The sequence below is a fragment of the Mirounga leonina genome, unplaced genomic scaffold (assembly GCF_011800145.1).
Source record: "Mirounga leonina isolate KUSES-001 unplaced genomic scaffold, KU_Mleo_1.0 Mir_175, whole genome shotgun sequence".
Classification (NCBI taxonomy): domain Eukaryota; kingdom Metazoa; phylum Chordata; class Mammalia; order Carnivora; family Phocidae; genus Mirounga; species Mirounga leonina.
In genome coordinates, this window is record NW_023270453.1 from 20,337,172 (window position 1) to 20,358,031 (window position 20,860).

The window sequence follows — 20,860 nt, forward strand, 5'->3', positions numbered from 1 at the left end:
AGTAAACAGTGTTGCGAGAGTGCCTGGCATGCAGGACACAGGACATGTCTGAAATCTGTGGTGGAATGTGAATTTAAATGAGTGCTCAGGAGAGGCCTTTCTGGATAAAGGAATGACACTAGATTGTGTTTCAAGGGCCATTTGTAATTTCCAGCCTCATCAAGTCCATTGGTTTTGTTTTGTTGTTTTGGGTTGGTTGGGGGCTTTTTTGCTTTGTTTTATTGTTTGCTTGCTTTTGCTGGTTGGGGGTGGATTTTGTTAAAGCTCTATATAAAACAGGCACAAGCTCTCTGTCCTTATTTGTTAATAAATGCCCTACTTTGTCCTTACTTTTTGATGGTCTATGACTTTTAAAATTTAAGTGTTTCTTCTCAGAAAATTCCACATATAGGATTATGCACATCTATGTAGAAGTGTATGGAAAACTGTTAGTTCTTCGTGTTTCGGTGCCTTTGATAGCCTGGCCGCCTAAAAATAGGGTCCTCACCTCTTGTGCAGAGTCCAGGGGGAGGAGCAGGGGCCTCACCCCAAACTCCAGTATGAAAATCCTGCTCTCACGGTGTGTGGGTGCTGGGGGTGCCAGGGCCTTACCCTGAGCTCCAGCTCACTGTCTGGTCTGTGACCAGTGCCTCGTGGGACACACGCTCAGATGTCACCCACTGTGCTCTCTGGCATCTTAGGAGACGTTTCTGCTAGAAGCTGGTGCCAGCCTCGGTCTGCTTACTTGGTATTCTCCTGTAGGGTCTCTGAAGCACAGCACTTCCCACCTGTAGCTTTGACTGTCTGGACATTTAAAAGCAAGTTCATAAGGCTCTAGTGTAGAGACTGCGTAGTCCTTATGGCCTGTGTGCTCAGAATCCCCAGCCTTTGTCTTTCTGGCCTTTATTTATCTTTTTCCTTATTTAGTATTCTGTGTTCTTGTAGGCTACCTGAAAGTCCTTTTTGAATTGAGACAAGGTATTACATAAACTTAACTTTTTTTCTGGGAGGGAAAGAAGGACCTCTAAACGTTGGTAATAAATCTTACTCCTCAGATTATTTTTGTAACTATTGTTTTTGTTTAAGGGAGAGGGGATTTTAAGTTTTTTGCCTCTGATTTCCTTTTCTTAGTAGGTAAAATAGTGATTTTTTTACTGTCTGTGCACAGTGTAGATGAATTAATATGTATATTGAAAACATGAGAATCACCATGCTGAGTCATCTGCTTCGTAAATTTTAAGCCATTTTTCCTGAGTTGATCATTTCTTTTATGTAGGAGGTAATGAGTCTCAGCCGGAAAGCCAGGAGGACCCCCGAGAAATACTTAAAAAGACATTGGAATTCTGCTTATCTAGGTAAGGATGCCAGTGGGTTTTCTGGTACCTGCTGTCTCAGGTTTTCTGCACTAGCTATTATGTACAGATGTGATACTATAGAGAAGGGGTAGAGATCTGTTGATATCTTCATAGGACATGGAGAATATGGAGTAGCAGTAGTCTTTTTGACATGGTGGAGAACCAAACCGAATCAGCTAAGCCAGTGTTCCCCACAGTTCTCCACAGATTCATCATTATGATCATTACCTGGGTTGCTTTTTGAAATTCAGAGTCCTGGCCGCCACCCCCCACCCCCAATACCACGGAATCAGACGCTGAGGGTGAGGCCTCAGGTCATCAGTCTGACAGAGACTTTTTTTTTTTTTTAAGATTTTATTTATTTTGAGAGAGAGAGTGAGCGAGAGAGAGAACGAGCACAAGACGGAGAGAGGCAGAGGGAGAAGCAGGCTCCCCGCTGAGCAAGGAGCCTGCTGCGGGGCTCGATCCCATGACCCATGAGACCATGACCTGAGCTGAAACCAAGACTCGGACGCTTTAACTGACTGAGCCACACAGGTCCCCCCACATTTTTTATTTTATTTCATTTTTTAAAAAGATGTTATTTATTTATTTGTCAGAGAGAGCAAGCGCACAAGCAGGGGGAACGGCAGGCAGAGGGAGAAGCAGACTCCCCACTGAGCAGGGAGCCCGATGTGGGACTCGATCCCAGGACCCTGGGATCATGACCTGAGCCGAAGGCAGACACTTCACTGAGTGAGCCACCCAGGCGTCCCTTGCAGAGACATTCTTGAGTACAGTGAAGTTTGAGAACACATTTCCTATCCTAGTTCTCCCAGTATGCCAAACCCTACAGTAGCAAATTGTTCTGTGTATGTACCGCTCGTATGTTTAGTTGTTCCTTTATCCTGAGTAGTACCTTTTCTCTTGACAAATGGAGTAGAACCTTTAGTTCAAAATGGCAGAACGATACATACAGGAAGATGGGATTGGGTTAAATGTAATTTTCTTTGAGTGCGATGATAACTGATGGGCCATGTGGAAGATTTTCTCTCAGCGATGGAGATTTTTCAACTGTTTCTTTGGGCCTGCCTTCAGGCTTTCACAGAGTGTCTGAGGAGGGCCGCTCTAGAGACTGTGGGGCTACATGGAGGGGAGGGGTGGGGAGGGGCGGGTACCGCAGCTTGCCTTCCTGGCCCACACCTCCCCAGTTAGGGCACCAGGCCTCAGGGCATGCTCTGAAAGGGAGAGCTTCTGCCCTGAGGCTGTGAGGTGGAAGAGGGGGGTCTGCACCTCTCACAAGCTCCACTCTGTCCCTCTTGCGCTACCTGACAGGTGGTGGGGACAGAGCAGCATTGCCCTCTGCGGATCTTGGAGACTGTCCTCGGCCTTCCCTGGGACCATCGTGTCTGTGTTGAGATGTTCCGAGCACATTGTCCTGTTTATGGAGGCTTCATATTAGGAGCATCGCCATAGGCCAAAACCCCAGCAAGTGGCTCACCTTCCCCCGAGCTGCTGGTGCCTGCAGCTTACCTGCCGTGACCCCACACCTGTGTTACTGGTCACGTGTCCTTCTCTGTAATTCTGGCTGCACGTGTTCCAGACGGCATGTGGCACCAGCCTTTCCTGGCCTTTCCATAGCTTTCTTAGCTTTGTGTTCTTTCAGCTGGATTGTCTGAACCTAAAAAACTGTGTTTGTATTTTTAACAAGCTACTCAAACACTTTTTAGAACAAAGATAAGCTATAAATACATTTTTAAGGGATTACCCACTCATTCACTGTGACTGTAAAAGGTGCACTATATTTTTGCTCTCCCAAAACTTCCCCTAAGGTCAGAGAGCTGACAAGAAACAGATGGGGTTGGAAGTCTGATGTAACTCTGAAGCAGTGCCATGCCTTGCTCGCCCTCTTTGGAAGCGTCCTTTTAAAGAAGGAGTCACTAAAAGTTCTTGTCTTCTTTCTGCAGGGAGAACCTTGCTAGTGACATGTACCTTATATCGCAGATGGACAGTGATCAGTATGTGCCAATCACCACGGTAGCTAACCTGGAGCACGTCAAGAAGCTCAGTACTGACATGAACTTGATCGTGGAAGTGCTGAGGTGTAAGTAAACGGCAGTCTGGGCAGGCGCGTACGTGGTCTCGCAGCGGTGTGGCCCTTCAGGTCCATAGCCAGTCATTTAGGTACTTGAAGGCAAGTGGGGTCTTCTTTCACCTTCCTACCTCTCTGACTGGCCCCTGTGTGTGGTGAGGGGCGTCGATGGGCTCCGTAACTCAGACCCCGCATATGCCACGTCTCAGGGAGTGGGCCTAAGAAAGGCTGCCGCAGAGAGGGACAACTGCTGGGATGTTGGTGAAATATACAGGAGATGACCGCCTTTGATGGAAAGTACAATGCATTTTCATTAGCATTCCAGCAACAAAAAGGGCTTCTTTAAATTTCAACTTCCTGCTAAAGTTTGAAAGGTGAAATAGGACTGGTTTTCTTTAAAAGGGTATTGTGAGCGAAGTTGTTTCTTGAACATTTGGCAGCATCAGAGGAAGATTTAAACATTACATCAGACCTGTAGGGGTTTGGGGACTGTGGGCCTTTAAGGGTGAAGCGCCTGCAACCTAACCACTTTGTCGTATGTTTTTGAAGACACCATTTGACCGAGGTTATAACTGACGTCCAGGGAGCTGCGCGGCATGTGTGTGCAGTGCATGGCTGGGTCAGTGTGGACCTCGGTGTACATCTGCGAAACCATCACTGCCCACAGTTTTCTGAGGGCCTTTGTACTGCTTCCAGTTCTCCCTGCCACCCGGGATGGCTTCCCTGGGGATGAGTTTGAAATTCAGTGTACAATATATTGGATATATTTTTAAATGGGATTGTTTTTAATTATAAAGAGTCACTTTCTGTAATAGGACTGCAAGTACCAGATGGATTATTTCTGTAGTCTCCCTTCTCAGGGCTACTCTGAGTCCTTCACAAAGAACACAGCATACATTGTGTCCCCCCACCCCAAATATTTCTGAGTGAGGGGACATCCATCTTGCCAGAATTAAAACCCCATTTCCCCATGTCAGCACTGGGACTTTCCGTCACTGACACTTAGGCAGCAGTGCTTCTGTACTCTCCCTGGCATGGCTGACAGGTAGTGATGATTTTTTCTTGTGTGCATTCGACTTCATAGAAGAATAGGTGAACGTCTCATCTTAAAACTTAGTTGGATTTCTATTCGCAAATAAAAGTTCTCCACTTTCTGTTCCTAGGCAGATTTTGTAAGGTCATTAAATTATTGGAGCAGATGGTGAAGAAATGAGCAGACATAATCTATGAAGTTTGAATTCTGAAAATTATAACCACTGTCCCAAGATAAGATAGCTTTATGCTTTCCAGCATTGCTTTGTTTTTGACACTCCAGAACAGAAATCTGTTTGTTGGATCGGTTGAGTTTGGTTCTGTGTGACCCACTTATAAAGGCCAGTGCTTTCCTAACCTAAAAAACACTTTACCCAGTTAACATTCTTTGGTTATTGTTAGGAATCCCAGATGTAGTTATTTCTTTTAGGCATTCCTTGGAAACTTGGCTGCCCCGTGGATGATTTCTCGGCTGACGCTTGCTGGCTAGGAGTCTTCATGCAGAGCACGAGGATGTTGAATTGCCCTGTGCCCTGTGTGGTTGCTGCAGGGAGCTGCTTCTCCCCGTGGACCCACAGCCCTGCCACCCTCCCCACCCTTCTTCTGCCTTCCCTGCCAGTACCATCTCGGTGGGGGGGGTCTGCAGTTGTAGTGGTACCTCCTGTCCATCTGCCTTCAGCTCTTGAGTGTCTGATTGCTTCTTTTCACTCCAGTTGTAGACAATATATGTGCATATGTAATAACCTAATGAACAAAGTGTAGTTAGCGTATTAGTTGTAGTTGTGGGCAGGGTGACATAAATAAGCCTCTGTGAGCAGAGATCTCTGTTTAAATCTTATCCCCATCCCCCCAAAAATGCCTCACATAGAACATTAGATACACAGTAGACACTTGATAACATTTTATTTTAATTTGAATATTCCCTAGTACAACACCAAAACTCTAGTGTTGATTGAATTGCGTAAATTATGTTTTTGTGTCATAATACACGTGGTACGTAGTGCATGGTACAGAATGTCTGATTCAAATGCTTTGTTTTTACACTTTAAATATAGTTGAAATTGCTAATTTAAAAATAGACTCAGATATAAATACATTGTGATAGAGCCTCACAGTGAATACTAGAACAAATAAAACGAACTAGGCTACATTTTCAACAAGAATCCATTTTAAAATCGTAATGCTGAATACAAAAGCCTATTTTACGTAGGTACAAAATGATAACATCTGTACAGAGTTTAGATATGAGTAAAATAGATAGATGGAACTCTGCTTTTCATGGGTTCAGAGGTCCAGGGGTAAGAGTATAAAGACCTGAGTGGGACTGACTCTCCTGACTAAAGGTGAACGTTTATGGGGAGCACACAAACTGGGGACAAAACTGGGGGATGAGAGGCACGGGGAGTTTCGCCAATCCCTGTTTGTTGTTTTGTTTTTACAGCTTTCTTGAGGTAGAATTTACACACCTTAAATTACATGTGGTTTACATGTATATTTGTTAAATTATGACATCTTTATACACACGTGGAACTACTGTAATGAAGATAATGAACATACTGTCGCCCCTGAGAGTTTCCTCCTGCTTCAGGCAACCACTCGTCTGCTTTTTGTCGCTGTACCTTAGTCTACATTTTCTGAAAACTTTATGTAAATGGAATCAATCATGCAATAGCCTTTTTGGGAGGGGGGAGGATCTGGTTTCTTATAATTATTGTTGAGTCTGTCAATAGCTTATAGCTTTTTATGGCTGAGTCCTATTCCATTCAGTAGATAGACCACATTTGGTTTATTCACCCCGCAGTTGATAGACTTGGTTATTGCCAGGTTTTGACTACAAATAAGGTGCCATGAGCATTGGTGTGAAAGTCTCAGTGTGCACAGAGGCTTCCGTTTCTCTCGGGGTCAGTAGTTGGGATGGTATGGTAGGTGTATTTTAACTTGTGAAATTGCCTGCCGGTCTCCCAGAGTGGGCTGATGCGGCCTCCATTGCTCCACACCCTTGCAAGCACTCGCTGTGCACGGGCATTTTACTTGCAGATTTTCTAGTTTTATCTCATTGCTGTTTTAATTTCTGTTTGCCTAATGCCTGGTGACACCAAACAATCTTTTCATGTGCTTGTTTGCTCTCCTTTTATCTTTGATGAAATGTCTGTTCGTGTGCCCTCCACCCCACCTTTTTATTAGTTTCCTTACAATTGAGGTTTGAGGGGGTGTGTGTGTGGTTTGAAATACTGTATTATCTATGTCCTGGATATAAGCTGTTAATCAGGTATATGATTTGCATTCTCCTGGTCTCTAGCTTCTCTTTTTTTATTCTGCTAGTAACAGTATTTTTTGAACAACACAGTTCTGAATTTTTGTATAGTCCAATTCATTAATTTTTTTCTTTTATGGATCTTGCTTTTGGTGTTGTATCTAAGAAATCTGTTCTTAATCCAAAGTCATGGAGGTTTTCTCCCAGAAGTTTTATAGTTTTAGGGTTTACATATTTAGGTCTGTGGTCCATTTTAAGCTAATCTTTGTACGTGGTTTGAGGTATGAATCTAAGTTCTCTGCCCCCTCACATGTGGGTATGCAACTGTTCCAGCACCGTTAGCTGGAAAGACTTTCCCTTCTCCACTGAGTTGGACTTGGTGCTGTTGTCGGGATCATCTGTCCCCACACTGCGGGTTTATCTCTGGGCTTTGTGTCCTTGATCTGCTTCTCTGTTTTGACACCTGCACTTCAGTGTCTTGATTACTACTCTGGCTTTGTAAGAAGTCTTCAAGTAGGTGCAGAGTCTCTCAACTTGTTTTGGCTCTTCTAAGTGCTTTGCGTTTCCATATGAATTTTAGAATCAACGTGTCAGTTTTTCAAAAACATTTTTATTGGGATTGCATTGAATCTGTAAATCAATTTGGAGAGAATTGACATCATAACAGTAGTGAACACAGTATCTCTCCATTTATTTACATCTTTTATAATTTTCTCTTGGTAATGTTCTGCAGTTTTCAATGTACAGGTCGTCCGTATCTTAACAGATTTATAACTATTTCCTGTTTTTGACACAATTTTAAATAATGTTTTTATTTCAATTTTCATCAGTGCTAGTATGTAAAAATACAATTCTCTTTTGTATGTTGATCTTGTGTACTAAAACTTTGTTAAACTCTTCAATTCTAGTTTTTTGGGAAATTTTTTCAGATTTTCTACATAGAAATAAGCTTATTGCCTATGAATGGAAAGTTTTACCTCTTTATACCCAGTCTGGGTGCGTTCAGTTTCTGTTTCTTGCATTATTGCCCTGGCTTAAACCTCCAGTACAGTGTTGACTGGAAGTGGAGAGAGTCGGTGTTTTTTGCTTTGTCCTGTCTTCAGTAAGTGTGATGCTAGATGCTGACTTTTCCTAAGTAAGGAGGTTTCCCTTCCATTCCTAATTTGAGAATTTTTTTCAGGAATGTTGGATTTTGCCAAATACTTTGTCTGCATCTGTGAGGTAATGGTATTTTTTTGTTTTTTAGTCCATTAATGTGAATTACATTGCTGAATTTTCGATTGGTAAACCAACCTTTCATTACTGAGATAAACCCCACTTGTCATGATTTATTACTATTTTTATATATTGTGAGATTTGATTTGGCAAAATTTGGTAAGAATTTTTTATCTGTGTTCACGGGGATATTGGTCTATAGTTTTCTTGCTTTGTGTTGTTTTTGTTTAGTTTGGATATCAGAGAGCTTCTGGCTTCATAGGTGGAATTGGAGTGTATTCTCTTAAGCGTTTGGTAGGATTCTCTGAGGACACCGTGTGTGCCTTGAGTTTTCTTTTCTCTCCCAGATCTGGGTCTGTGTTGGTGACCGTCATCTTAGAGCGAGCTTTGGTAGCGTATGTCTTTAAGGATGTTTCCGTTTCGTGTAAGTTGTCTAACTTAATGTTTATTAGCAGGAACTTTTTCATGATACTCCCTTAGGTCCTTTCAATACTAGTAGAACCTGTAGTGAAGTCAGTCTTCATTCCTGATGTTGGTAACATGTCTTTGTGGGGGTGGACAGCTCTGAGCCCTGATTGTGGTCATGGTTGTGTTGTGACTGCAATCTATACATGATACGGTTTCATAGACCTGACACCAGAACAGAACATCACAAAAAGGAATGTATGTAAAAACTTGTGAGGTCTGAATCCAGCCTGTCCCTGTGTTAGCACTGTTGTCCCAGGACCACCCTCCTTATATAGACCGTGGGCTGTGGTTGTGGAGGATGTCACCGCTGGGAAGGGCTGTGTGGGGCGCACATGGCACCTTGTTGTGAGTTCAAAATAAGTCGTAATAGGACGGAAAACTATTTTACGTTAGGCACTCATAGAAAAGAACAAGCCAATAGCTCTTGAGTTGTGATCTACATGTCGGTTGGGCTGTTGAGAATCCTTGTTTCATGGTGTTAAATTTATTCTAGCTCTTAAAGGACTTTTTAAAATTCCTGTGCTCCTTAGTTTTGAGAAATTTAACCTGAGGGATGGGTGTAAAACCTTCTGATGGTTTGTGTTATGGTATCCCACTGTATACAGGTGTCTTCATTGTGTTAAGTAAATACAATAGAGCACATCACACTGGAGTGTTTATATTATGTCATAACTAGAATGCAAATGATTTGTTTTAATGTTTGTATTTTACCCTTCATTTTTCTTCTCTTTGTAGCTTTACCTTTAGTCCAAGTGGATGAGAAGGGAGAAAAAGTAAGGCCAAATCAGAGTCGTTGCATTGTGATCCTGCGTGAAATACCTGAGTCCACTCCTGTAGAAGTAAGTCTCTTCAGAAGGGTGGTTGGACGTGTTTTGTGGGTTTTTGTTTATTTCTGTTTACTTCTTTGTTTTTTAGAGGGTGTATTGTAAAGAATACTCATAGTAACACTTTCTTCCCAGGATTTACACACTGTTAGTTGCAGTGTGATTCATTTGTAAGAGTGGTACTCAAATGTTTTGGTCTCAGAACTCCATTATATACTTCACATTAAAAAATACTGAAGAGGCAGGGAAGCCTGGATGGCTCAGTCAGTGAAGCGTCTGCCTTTGGCTCAGGTCATGATCTCAGGGTCCTGGGATCGAGCCCCAGATCGGACTCCCTGCTCAGGGGGGAAAGTCTGCTTCTCCCTCTCCCTCTGCCCACTTGTGCTTGCTCTCTCTCACTCTATCTCAAATAAATAAAATAAAAAAGAAAAGTACCAACTTAGGCAGTAATCTTAGGAAACCACAGTATTTGATAGTGTCAGAGTCCTGAAAAGTCCTCTACAGTTCCTGCTTTGCTGTACAATGTTACCTGTCCAGACACTTAAACTGAGGTGCGTTGTGTATTGAAAACCTGGTGGTTGCACAAGAGCCTTTGTGTGAGGCTCCGATAGAGTCAGCCCTTGACCTGTATAGAGCGTGGCAGTTCACTGCTGCGGGGACTCTTCTTCGAGACCCCATGAAGTTTGCTTTGTCAGTCACGCGTCTTCCGTGAGGTGTAGGCCCGAGGGACTCGGGCCGCGGACATTCTCAGAGCCGTCTCTGCAGAGGAAATCGGTTAGTGTGTGTGCGGGTGTATGAAGGACACTTCTTGGTGTAGTGTACCAAAGGTGAGGGTTCTAACAAGCCTAGGATAAGAAATTACACCATTCTTGAGTATGGCATTGTTCTAGCAAGTTTTACTTTCTGTTCAGCTGAGGCTGTTTTTACTAGTTCTATATTATATGTGAAGAAAAAGAAATAAGGAATGAATTTTTTTGTCCCCTTTTTTTTTTTAAGGTTCTAAATATGAAGTATCTTATTTCTTTCTACCAATCTGGATGTCTTTATTAACTCACCATAATATTTAACACGTAGGTCCTTTGAAATATTTGTAAGGACTAACCAAGAAGAATTTTCTACTTTTAGCTGCAGACATTGATCTTGGTATATTTATATTATTCCAAACGGCACACCCTATGTCTGTTGTAAAACTTGAACCATGGAAGTTTTTTTAAAAAGTTTTTTAGTAAACTAAGAGTTGAAACAGAAAGGGGTGGGGGAAGCGGCGCAAGCTGAATGAGAGGACAGGAAGCCTGCGGAGCACTGAGCACACAGAGCCCCTCTGCTCAGGCTGGCGCCCCCTGCCCCAGGGGCTTCAGAACACTCTTCCTGTTTCAGTGCAGCCCTGTGCTTGTCAGTGGTTGGAAAATTCTTTAAATTGTAGTTCATTTGGTTGCTTAATAATCTTTCATAAAATGGCCCCAATCCCCTGGTGACATTTTGCTTTGAATCGACTGGTGTCAGGGGCGCCACCCCAGGGTTTTGAGTGGACTTCTTGTGGGCTGCCTAGAGTTGGGTCCTGCTTTTCTGAGCCAGTCTGAAGTTCTCTGCCTCTGAGTGGGAAGTTTGGACCGGTCACATGTAAGTGATCAGTAATGTGATTAGGTTTAAATTTGCCACCTTGCTGCTTGTTTTCTCTTGGTCCTGTTCCTCATTTTCCTTTCTTTCCATGCCTCCCTTTCTACTTGGGTTAAATTCATTATTTTTGTTTCCTTTTTTGGCTTATTAGATATAACTCTTTGTTTTAGTGGCTGCTTTTAGGGTTTGTAGTGACATGTTCAGCTGGTCCGTGTCTGCCTGTAGTTAATAGTGCCCCACTGCTCCCCCTTCCGAGGCTTGCTCCACTTCCTGAGCCCGGCGGGTACGCCGGGTATTCCTAAACCACACAGGACTTGGTTATGTTTGTCTCCAACAAGTTAGTTTTCTTTTCAAGAGATTAAAAGTAAGAAAAATGTGTTTCCTATTTATCCAGTATTTACCATTTACAGTGCTTTTCATGCCTGTGTTCAGGTCTACACTTCCTCTGGCCTCCTTTCTGCCTGTTTCATCCTTTATTTCTTGTGGTGCGGCTCTCCTGGCAGGGAGGTTTTTCAGCTTTTGTGTGTTTGAGAAATTTTTTTCTTTTTTCTTTTATTTATTCATTCTTTTTGAGAAAATCTTTATTTTGCCTTCATTTATGGAAGCTGTTTTCTCCGGGTGTAGAACTCAGGATTACAGGCTTGTGTTCCCTTCCTGTATCTAAAGATGCTGTTCGCCTGTGTTCTGGTTCGCGTTGTTTCTGGGGCTGGTCTGTCATTCTGGTCTTTGTTCCTCTGCATGTCGGCACGGCTCCCTTTTTCTCAGTGCTTTGAAGATTTTAAGCACATTGGTGGTGATACCCCTTGATGTAGCTTGTGAGTTTCTGGAACTGAAGTTTCCTAAGGTGTTACTCTTTTTCTCTTCTCCCTTCTCTTCTTTTCAAAGTTCCTAACTAACTGCTAATGCAACGTAGTGCATTTTTCATTCCAGAGTTCTTTTTGGGTCTTTGTTTCTTTCCTCTTCTGTGTTTCTATTTAACATGCTCAGTCTTACCTTTTTGAATATAGGATACATATCTAAGAACCATTTTAATATTTTTGCCTTTTTATTCTATCATTTGTATCATTTCTGGGCCTAATTTGATTGGTTTTTTTCTCCTTCAGGTCTTATTTTTCTGTTTCTTTGTGCGCCCGGTAAATTTTGAATGGATGCCACGGATTTTGGATTTTACCTTATTGAGTACTAAATGTTTTTATATTATTTCCTGGAGCTGATGTTGAGCTTTATTTGAGGTTCAGTTTGACCCTTTAGGAGTGTTGTCAGGCAGAAGTAGGGCCACATGACTGCAGGGCCTGTTCTTGCCCACGCCAGAGCAGTGCCTTTCTGCACACTGTGCCTGAGCCCCTGTGCATTGGGAGTGTTTTCTCCTCAGCCTGGTGGGGGCAGACACACCTCCTGTCCCTGTGAGTGCTGCAGCTGTTCCCTCTAATCATTGCAGGGGCCGTTTATGCATGCTGTGCCGTGGGAGACCCCGTGAGAGCCCTGCACATGTGCGGCCGGGTCATGCTCCCCTCCCTGGCACTGGGGGGCTGTGGGGCCCCCATGGGCACCCCAGGCTCACATGCCCTACATGGCCTGAGCTCTGCTGTCTAAAACTGTTCTTTCATATAATTGTTTCAGTGGGAAGATAAATCTGGTCCATCTTGGCCAGAAACAAAAGTTCAGCTAATGTTTAAATTTCTCACACACCACCTCGTTCCCCAATTGTGTAAGTTATCAGCTTTCTGATAGAGTGATATGATATTTTCACATTAATTTAGCTTCATGGTACCTTGGTGTACAAAGAAAAGCTATCAATAAGTTGTGGACTTATTTTCTGTGCCAGTCAGCTCCTCAGCTCTTCTGAAAGAGGCTTACTAGCTGTCCGTACGTCGGACTCTTTGTCTAAGGATCTGTCCTTGAGTGTATGCGTCATTTCTACTTGGTAAGGACAAATGTGGCGTAGTCGAGAATTAATTTCTACATCTCTATTTCCTGTAGGAAGTAGAAGCATTGTTTAAAGGAGACAATTTACCGAAATTTATAAACTGTGAATTTGCCTATAATGATAATTGGTTTATTACATTTGAAACCGAAGCTGATGCACAGCAGGTAAGCTGTTCCCAACCCCATGGAGCTCAGCGTTACCCATACTTCACAAGTAGTATGTGGAGGGCACTAAATTGGGGCTTGGAGATTACTACTGCATGGTGGTCCTAAGTTTGATTATAAAATGCAGAGGCAATCAGGTTATAGAAACTGAAATAGGTGTTTGTGAAGACAGTTTTTGTAGCAATAAAGCATATGACATTATTTTCTAAGGACATGTAAGACAAGCAGCCCATGAAAATGAATTCTGTTGTTTCATCTGGGTAGAGAAAGTTTTAATATTTGGAAAGTGTTCTGGGAAATTTGAATGTAATTTTAAGTTTCACAAGGCATCATTGTGTGTGTCAGATAGTTGAAAAGGCCCTGGGGAAGCTCTGTGAGGAGAAGCAAGGAGTGAAGATGGTCTCCCTGACCTAAAGGTGGAATCTTATTTGGGGGAAACATTAACGTGCTTCCAGGAATGCCAGTACAGTTGGCCCCTGAGCAGCAGGGGAGTTGGGGATGCTGACCCCATGCAGGGAGGAATCCACGTAGAACTATGGACTCCCCACATCTGAACTACTAATGGTCTACCGCTCACCTACCTGAAGCCTTACTGGTAACAGCAACAGTCAACACGTTTTGTATGTTATTTTTATTATATACTGTGTTCTTACAATAAAGTAAGCTAGAGAAAAGAAAATACTGTGAAGAAAATCAGGAGAAAATACGTTCATAGTACTGTCCTGTGTTTATCGAAAGAAGTCCACATATAAGTGGACCCTTGCAGTTCAAACCCGTGTTGTTCAAGGGTCAGCTGTACGGTGTTAAGTGGTAGGTGATGTGGATGCTGGGAAGTTGAGACGAGAGAAACAGCCATGTGAAGGATGGAGTTTGAGTGGGATGGAGGGGAAGGGCACAGGAGGGCTGGGCGGTGGGGGACGAGCAGAGTCTTGTCAGTGGGGCGGTGCCAGCACTCCTCACCAGGACGGGGGGCGGTAGGCCAAGGTCAGGGCAGGTGGCGCAGAGCCTTCCCAGTTAGGGAGGGCACTTTGGAGAAGAATAAGGAGCTGCAGAAATACTGCAATCTGAATGTTTCCCTCTCTTGAACTGTGCAATTCCATTTTCAAGCTGGGGTTTAGTGTTAGGGGCATCGTGTCCATTATTTTCCCCAGGTCAGGATCCTTAGCCTGTGGTTGTGGGAGGCTTTTGTGGTATCTGTTAATACTAAAAGAATTGTATGCAAATGTTGTTCATGAGATTTTTTGCTAGAGGCTCCTTAGCTCCTAGAGGTTCTTTTAAGGAATCTGTGACCCAAAGTAGGTTCTAGGTCTTGTCCCTCATATTTTAACTATACCATTCCTTATTCAAGGTCCTGAGTTAACTGTCAGTTCATCTTATTTATAAGATTAACCACTGGTATTTTGGGTGATTTTTGCCCTCAGGCTTACAAGTATCTGCGAGAAGAAGTGAAAACTTTTCAAGGAAAACCAATTAAGGTAAGCAAGACCATGGGTTATACTTTCTTTACTTGCCAGTCAGTTCTTGAGTATTCTGATAGAAATTTCTGTATTCCCAAACAGGCACGGATAAAAGCTAAGGCAATAGCTATAAACACATTTTTGCCAAAGAACGGATTTAGACCTCTGGACATGAGCCTTTATGCGCAGCAGCGCTACACAGCCTCCTTTTACTTACCTCCCGTCTACAGCCCCCAGCAGCAGCTCCCCCTATACAGCCTGATCGCCCCCCAGACGTGGTCGGCAACACACAGCTATCTTGATCCGCCCCTGGTGAGTCCTGTCCTTACGTGGAGCTCGTGCGGCAGGACGTTGTGGACACTGCACGAGGTGCTTGGAAGGATAGAGATGTTGTTGTAGTGGGGGAACCAGGTACACAGACAGTTTGCCATGGTAAAACAGACCTTCAGGTTCTTTTGTGGATTTAAACTTAATTGGGAGATCAATACGCAGCTGTGTACATTTAAAAAAAAAACCTTCATAGGCTGTCATATTGATCCTTGGCCCAGTACCCCTGCCCTCCTGTATAGCAGTACCTTCCTAAGCTGTGTAATCCCCAGTAAAACAAAAAATGTGATCCTAAGTCTGGGATCCCTGGGTTATGCCTGAGCGTGGGGGCTTTGCAAGGAGAGATGCTTTTAAGGAGACAGAGGTGTTTTAATAGACTTGAACAGTTGAGGATAAGTAGAAGACCTGCAAGCCAAGTTGGCTGGCCTGTGTAGTGGATCCAGTTGTTCTGTTTTCTCCAGTTGTGCTGCTGGAGGGGTTAGAGAGGTCAGGTGCACCCTGCCTGGGCACTGGCATGAGCTCGGTGGAGTGTGGGATGTGAGAGTCAGGACTGGTCTGATCAGCCCCGGTCTGCTGGCCTCTCACCTGAGACAGTGGGGAAGGACTGATGGACAGGTGCACCCGAGGTTGCAGGGCAGCTTTCGTTGGAACCAGAGAGCGGGAAGGTGGAGGGTGTGGAAGGTCGTGGTCAGAAAGCAGGAGTTGAGTTAATGACTTTGAGGATACGGCTGTGGACCGAGTCAGGGCCAGTTGTGTGGTGCTCAGGTCAGGTGGGGGATGTGGGGATGTTATCTGGGGCTCTCGTTACCACTCATGGTAGAAAGAGGATGTTGACTGAAGGGGGTAAGCTGGGGAGAAGAGCATCGCCTCAGCTGGGATGGTTGGTGCCTGTTTCATACCGACACGTAAAGACATGTCCATGAAAGAATGTGGCCTGGAAGACAAACGATGTCTGTCAAACAGGCAATAATTGACGAAATGGGACTGAATACTATGGAACTTATAATTAGGGGGTTATCAGGTGTTATGTCCTCTTCTGTTGAGCTTATCAGAAGGGGTGGGAGGGAGAGGGGCTACAGGAGAGTGGGCAACGTGTGCCGAGGCACTGGGGGGGGTTGGCATCGTGGGTATCTCTGAGCTGACCCAGAGGCTGAGGCGGGGAACTGGGAGACAGAGCTGTACAGCTTCTTAACTGGGCCCTGGGGCGTGTGGTTTTGGCCCATAGCTTATGGGATATGAGAAGGGCAGATGGGGAAGGGTGAGGAGAGGTCCTCGGGCGCTGGCAGAGCCCGAGGTCTAGCACCACCGCAGTGGGGGCAGGGGGCAGTTAGCAGACAGGTGCTGTCATTCAGAGTTGCTTCTCTCTTCAGAGGAAATCCTGATAATGCACTACTTTTTTGAAATCTTTGCTGTTTTCTGTGAGTGTGCCAACAGCCATGTAGCCTGATATATGATGAGAGAACCTTGAAGGGAGATAGAGTCCTTAAACTCTTGTGTTAAAGAATTTCTCCCCAAGGAGGCTAGCCGCCACGCTTGTGCTATTTAGTTCCTCTTGAGTCGCTTCTCTCATTTCTCTAATCGGCCCCATATCCGTCCTGGAGCAGGGGCCGTTGGCACCTGAGGTCAGTTGTCTGGCCATTGAGGAGGGTTCCTTTGATCCTAGTTTGGGGGTGGGCACGTGAAGCTTTTTGCTTGCTTTAAAGCATACCGTGTCATTTTGAGCAGATGTGAAGATACAGTGCCTGTGAATTCTCAGCAAGTCGTGTTAAATTATTGGGTTAAGAACTGATTTTTTTTTTTTTCCATTTGAGAGAGAGAGAATGAGAGAGAGCAAGCACATGAGAGGGGGGAGGGTCAGAGGGAGAAGCAGACTCCCTGCCGAGCAGGGAGCCCGATGCGGGACTCGATCCCGGGACTCCAGGATCATGACCTGAGCTGAAGGCAGTCGCTTAACCAACTGAGCCACCCAGGCGCCCAGAACTGATTTATTTTTTAAACTCTTGAGCACAATTATGCAAATACCAGAGTTGTGTATGTAAAAGGAAATGATTTGTCACGAGTGATTTTAGCATGGTTAACAATCTTCAGAATCTGGTTCTGGTTGATCCATATTTAAACAGTCTGACTCTGGGAGCTGTTCTCAAACATATGTTGAGGATTCTCACGAAGTCCCAAGGGTATCTTTCTGCCCCAAAGTTTCCCCTCTGTTGCTTTTTTTTTTAAAACAGCAATTTTTGGTCCTACGTTGTCCCTAACATCCGTTTCCTGTCACAGCTTGTTCTCAGGTGTAGCCTCCGCACAGGTGTCAGTTGGCTTCCTCGGCGGGCTGCTGTGGGAAGATCACCCGAGTCGGCCCAGAAAAAGGTCTTAGCCCCCAGCCTGGCTCAGGAAATACTGGTCATTGGCAATGATCTAACACCATGTTCTTTTCAGCCTGGGAATATTTTCGGTATAAAATGGAATACAATGTCGAGAAACAACCCAGGCAACCACAAGGTGCGTACAGTGTTAGCCAATTCCAGGTCTGTTTATGGCTTGTTGACGTGTTTGTTTTTAATGAATCTAGGTAACTCCGTTTCCAAATACTGGATTTATAAATGGGTTTACGTCTCCAACCTTCAAACCTGCAGCATCTCCTCTGACTTCGCTCAGACAGTACCCTCCAAGAAGCAGGCAAGTTCCATGAGCAGTTGAAATGCTGCGGTTGTGTGGGGTTTGTGGTAACGGGTCACTGCCATGGTGTGTTCTCGAACAGCAAAGCAGGACAGATGGTGTTAAACCTGGCAATCCTCACCACACGCACGAGTCACTTCTACTAAGTGAAGAAGCTGCTTCTGATGATCTGTTGGGATTTGTTGGACCAGTGCAGATCAAACTGCTCGAGGCATAGAATGACATTCTGTGAGAGGAACCCCTGAAATGTGTGTCGGAGTGCCTACAGATTCTCTGCAGTTTGTATCTGCGTGTGTGTGCCTTTAATGTGGGCTCGCACTGCCGCTAAGCAGGACATTGATACTTCATAGATTTGCACTCTCAGACACAGTGTGCAATGTTTTTAATATTTTTCTAAATAGCACATTTTAGCTGAGACATTCATATATTAGTCTCATTTTAGGATGCCATGATCGCATTATAACTGAATGTATGCAAACCTTTTGTTTACAGGAATCCTAGTAAATCTCATCTACGCCACACCATTCCCAGTGCAGAGAGAGGAGCTGGGCTATTAGAAAGCCCTTCAATATTTAACTTCACTGCAGACCGGCTAATTAATGGTGTTCGAAGCCCACAAACACGGCAGACAGGTCAGCCTAGAACACGGATACAGAATCCTCCAACCTACACCAAGAGGGAGGTTGGGTCTGGTCGAGTGGAGCAGAGCAGTGCGGAGTCGCCTCCTGGCTTAGGGAGAGGGAGGTGAGTCCTTCAGAGCTGCTGTCAGACAGCTCCGACCTACCTGTCCTAATAAGTGATGAGTGTTTTCAAATTCCATCAGTTTAGGCATGTTTTATAATTGTTATTTTCAAATACATCACAGTCGAGGGCCCTAAGCTCTAAGCTCGTTAGGCCATCTTGGGCAAGACTGCTTATAGGTTTTCTGTAAAGGAATCAGTCAAGATTACTTCTTTGAACTCCTTTCCAGCTTACACAGTACCAGTGTATTCAGTTGAAATAACAAAGGGATAAGTAAATTAAAACAAATATTATGGAATAGAATTAGCTTGTGGGCTGTTAGGCCACGGAAGCCTGTCCGGGGCATGCCTGTCTGAGGCATATGGCCTCAGGGCCTGCTGGGCCTTGGCCGCTCTGTTGATGTTCCTTGCTTCAGTGCCGGGCATGGTGCTGGCCCCCGGAAATCTAGAGCCCTGTGCACGCAGCCAGAAGCTGGTATCGCTGGTTCTCGGGGCTTGGAAACCCTGCTGCCAGCCAGGGGGTAGCGGGAGTGGGCTGGCGAAGTCATGTCAGGGCTGAGGGAGGGTGTGAGAGCACACCAGCCTGCTTCTGGGTCTTTCCACTTCGATGATTAACCTGATGTATTTTCATTAGCCGTGTTTAACAGTTCACCTGTTAGCGCATTGTCTGATTTTATATATCTCATCACTGCAACTGAATGGACATTCAGGTGTTTCTGTAACAAAAATTCTAAATGACCACTAGGAAAATTCTGTCAGTAAATGTTTTTCTTTTTTTTTAAATCTAGACATTACGTTTAATCTTTTACTATAAAATTTTTGTTTTGCTTATACTTCCTAAGGTTGGGATTTTGCAGTCAAAAGTCAGCTGTAACGGATTACAAAGTAAGAAAGACTGTGTGCACATACATGTGCTCAATGAAAAACCTTCCAAGTGGGAAAAAATTCACAGTCTTTTGCTTTCCTCTTGTCTAGGAAGAATTCCTTTGGCTACCGGAAGAAACGGGAGGAGAAGCTGACAGTGAGTACATTCAGCCCTTGATACTATTATAAGACTTTTAAACCTAATTTGTTAACTAAACAAATGTGAGATTTAACTACATGAATGAAGGTTAAGACGTGTGGAGCTTTTCAGAAGAGGTTTTCTCTTAATGTGATGAGCATCAGGTGGTAACCGACGTGGCCGCCTGAAGAGGAGAAGCTAGAGGCGATTCTGTAGAAGTGCTGGTTGCTGACGAGTCTCTGGGAGTGTCGACACCTGGTGTCTCCATGTGCACGCGCTGTGCGGTGGGCACGGCCGAGAACCTAGTGTGCACACAGTGGTCTACACACGCTTTGAGATGAGTTCTCTCTATGTGGGTAACTGTGTAGTACTAGTGAAATTAACTGAACAGTAGGAATTAATTCATTGGTATTTTTTATTCAGAATGTTTAACTTGTATCCCCTATGTAGAAAGCATTACTGCCGGGGCGCCTGGGTCGCTCAGATGGTTAAAGCGTCTGCCTTCGGCTCAGGTCATGATCTCCAGGTCCTGGGATCGAGCCCCATGTCGGGCTCCCAGCTCAGCAGAAGTCTCCTTCTCCCTCTCCCTCTGCCTTTCCCCCTGCTTGTGCTCTCTGTCTCTCTTAAAAAAAAAAAAAAAAAAGGTTGGAACAAACCCAAGAATAAGGAGTGGGCTCAGGTGAGTGCTAAGTACCTGAGGCATGGCCACATTTGCTGGGGTAACGTAAAAGTTCCTCCTATGGATAATGCTTCTGCCGAGCTCTGGTGTGGGGATGGATCCGGTATGTTTCCACACGAAGTATGCCCAGTTAGTAGCGTGTGTGGACATGTGGGAGGAAGGATGTAGACATTGACACTTGGAGGACTGGAAAGACCTTGAGTAAATTCTTGGTCCAGCCCCCTGAGCCAGTGGGTATGTGCTCTCCCATTACAAAAGATCTGTTTTCTCTGTCTTGAAAGTACGAATTATTAGTTACTAAAATACCCATAGTTCTACCTTGTTGGTCAGTTTAGTCTGGTTTTTGGCAAACCCTTTGGTAAGGTCATTTATATTGGTTGATTACAGTTGGAATTAATGAATTCCTGTAACATTTGGGCTAACAAGAGAGGTTGTCACTTAACTAGTTATCTTAAATGAATTATTCTCCTTGGTTACTTAAATTACCTGTAGAGGTGACATTTCTTCCCATTGCCATCTCTGTTACATTTTGTGTTCCTGACTCACGTGGTCTTACCTGTGGCCACTTGGAAGGCCAGGCACGTGATGCAGGTAAATTTCTTAAGGGGAGTGCATCTTTGGCTGCCTTGGGACATTCTGGTGACTTCTGGAACTTGGAGACGGATAATAGCGTGTGCTCACTTGGCCCAGCCCAAGCTCACTGGGACCAGGGCCAGTTCGTACCTCACCTCAAGCTATGCAAATCCTAAAAAATGTTAAACACTGCATTCAAGATCAGACCTCATATGTAGGCGCTGCCGTTCTGTAACTCCTGCATCTAGGCAGTTGCCTGCCTCTCTCATTCCTAAAAAAAGATTTAGTAAATTTTTGTGAAGTTTGAATGCCTGGAAATATGGTCTTCTGAAAACCTGGGTTCATCTCAGAAAAATGCGGATGTTTAAAGCCCCTGAGAACGACTTTGAGACGATAGGTCTGTGCATAACTTAGAGCCTTGCTGAGTTACCGAAGCATGGAGGGGCTGAGTGGAGTAAATGGGAGCTTACTTCTGAGGGCACGTCACTCCCGAAACTGAGCT

The 20,860-nt window shown here is 44.4% G+C and overlaps 1 protein-coding gene across 5 annotated transcripts in view; it reads left to right on the forward strand.

Annotated features, from left to right (window-relative positions):
- The window catches only part of LARP4B (La ribonucleoprotein 4B), a 71,111-nt gene that overhangs the window by 37,028 nt on the left and 13,223 nt on the right, over window positions 1–20,860 (forward strand). For 2 of the 5 annotated variants that reach the window (XM_035021757.1, XM_035021755.1), the window contains 9 exons: window positions 1,256–1,334; window positions 3,281–3,417; window positions 9,110–9,213; window positions 12,796–12,906; window positions 14,328–14,381; window positions 14,466–14,675; window positions 17,257–17,363; window positions 17,856–18,107; window positions 19,079–19,124. In XM_035021757.1, coding sequence (XP_034877648.1) covers window positions 1,256–1,334; window positions 3,281–3,417; window positions 9,110–9,213; window positions 12,796–12,906; window positions 14,328–14,381; window positions 14,466–14,675; window positions 17,257–17,363; window positions 17,856–18,107; window positions 19,079–19,124 — 1,100 coding nt within the window. Of the gene's footprint in view, window positions 1–1,255; window positions 1,335–3,280; window positions 3,418–9,109; window positions 9,214–12,795; window positions 12,907–14,327; window positions 14,382–14,465; window positions 14,733–16,964; window positions 17,187–17,256; window positions 17,364–17,855; window positions 18,108–19,078; window positions 19,125–20,860 lie in introns of all 5 variants that reach the window. The other 3 variants (XM_035021756.1, XM_035021752.1, XM_035021754.1) reach the window with 3 other exon arrangements.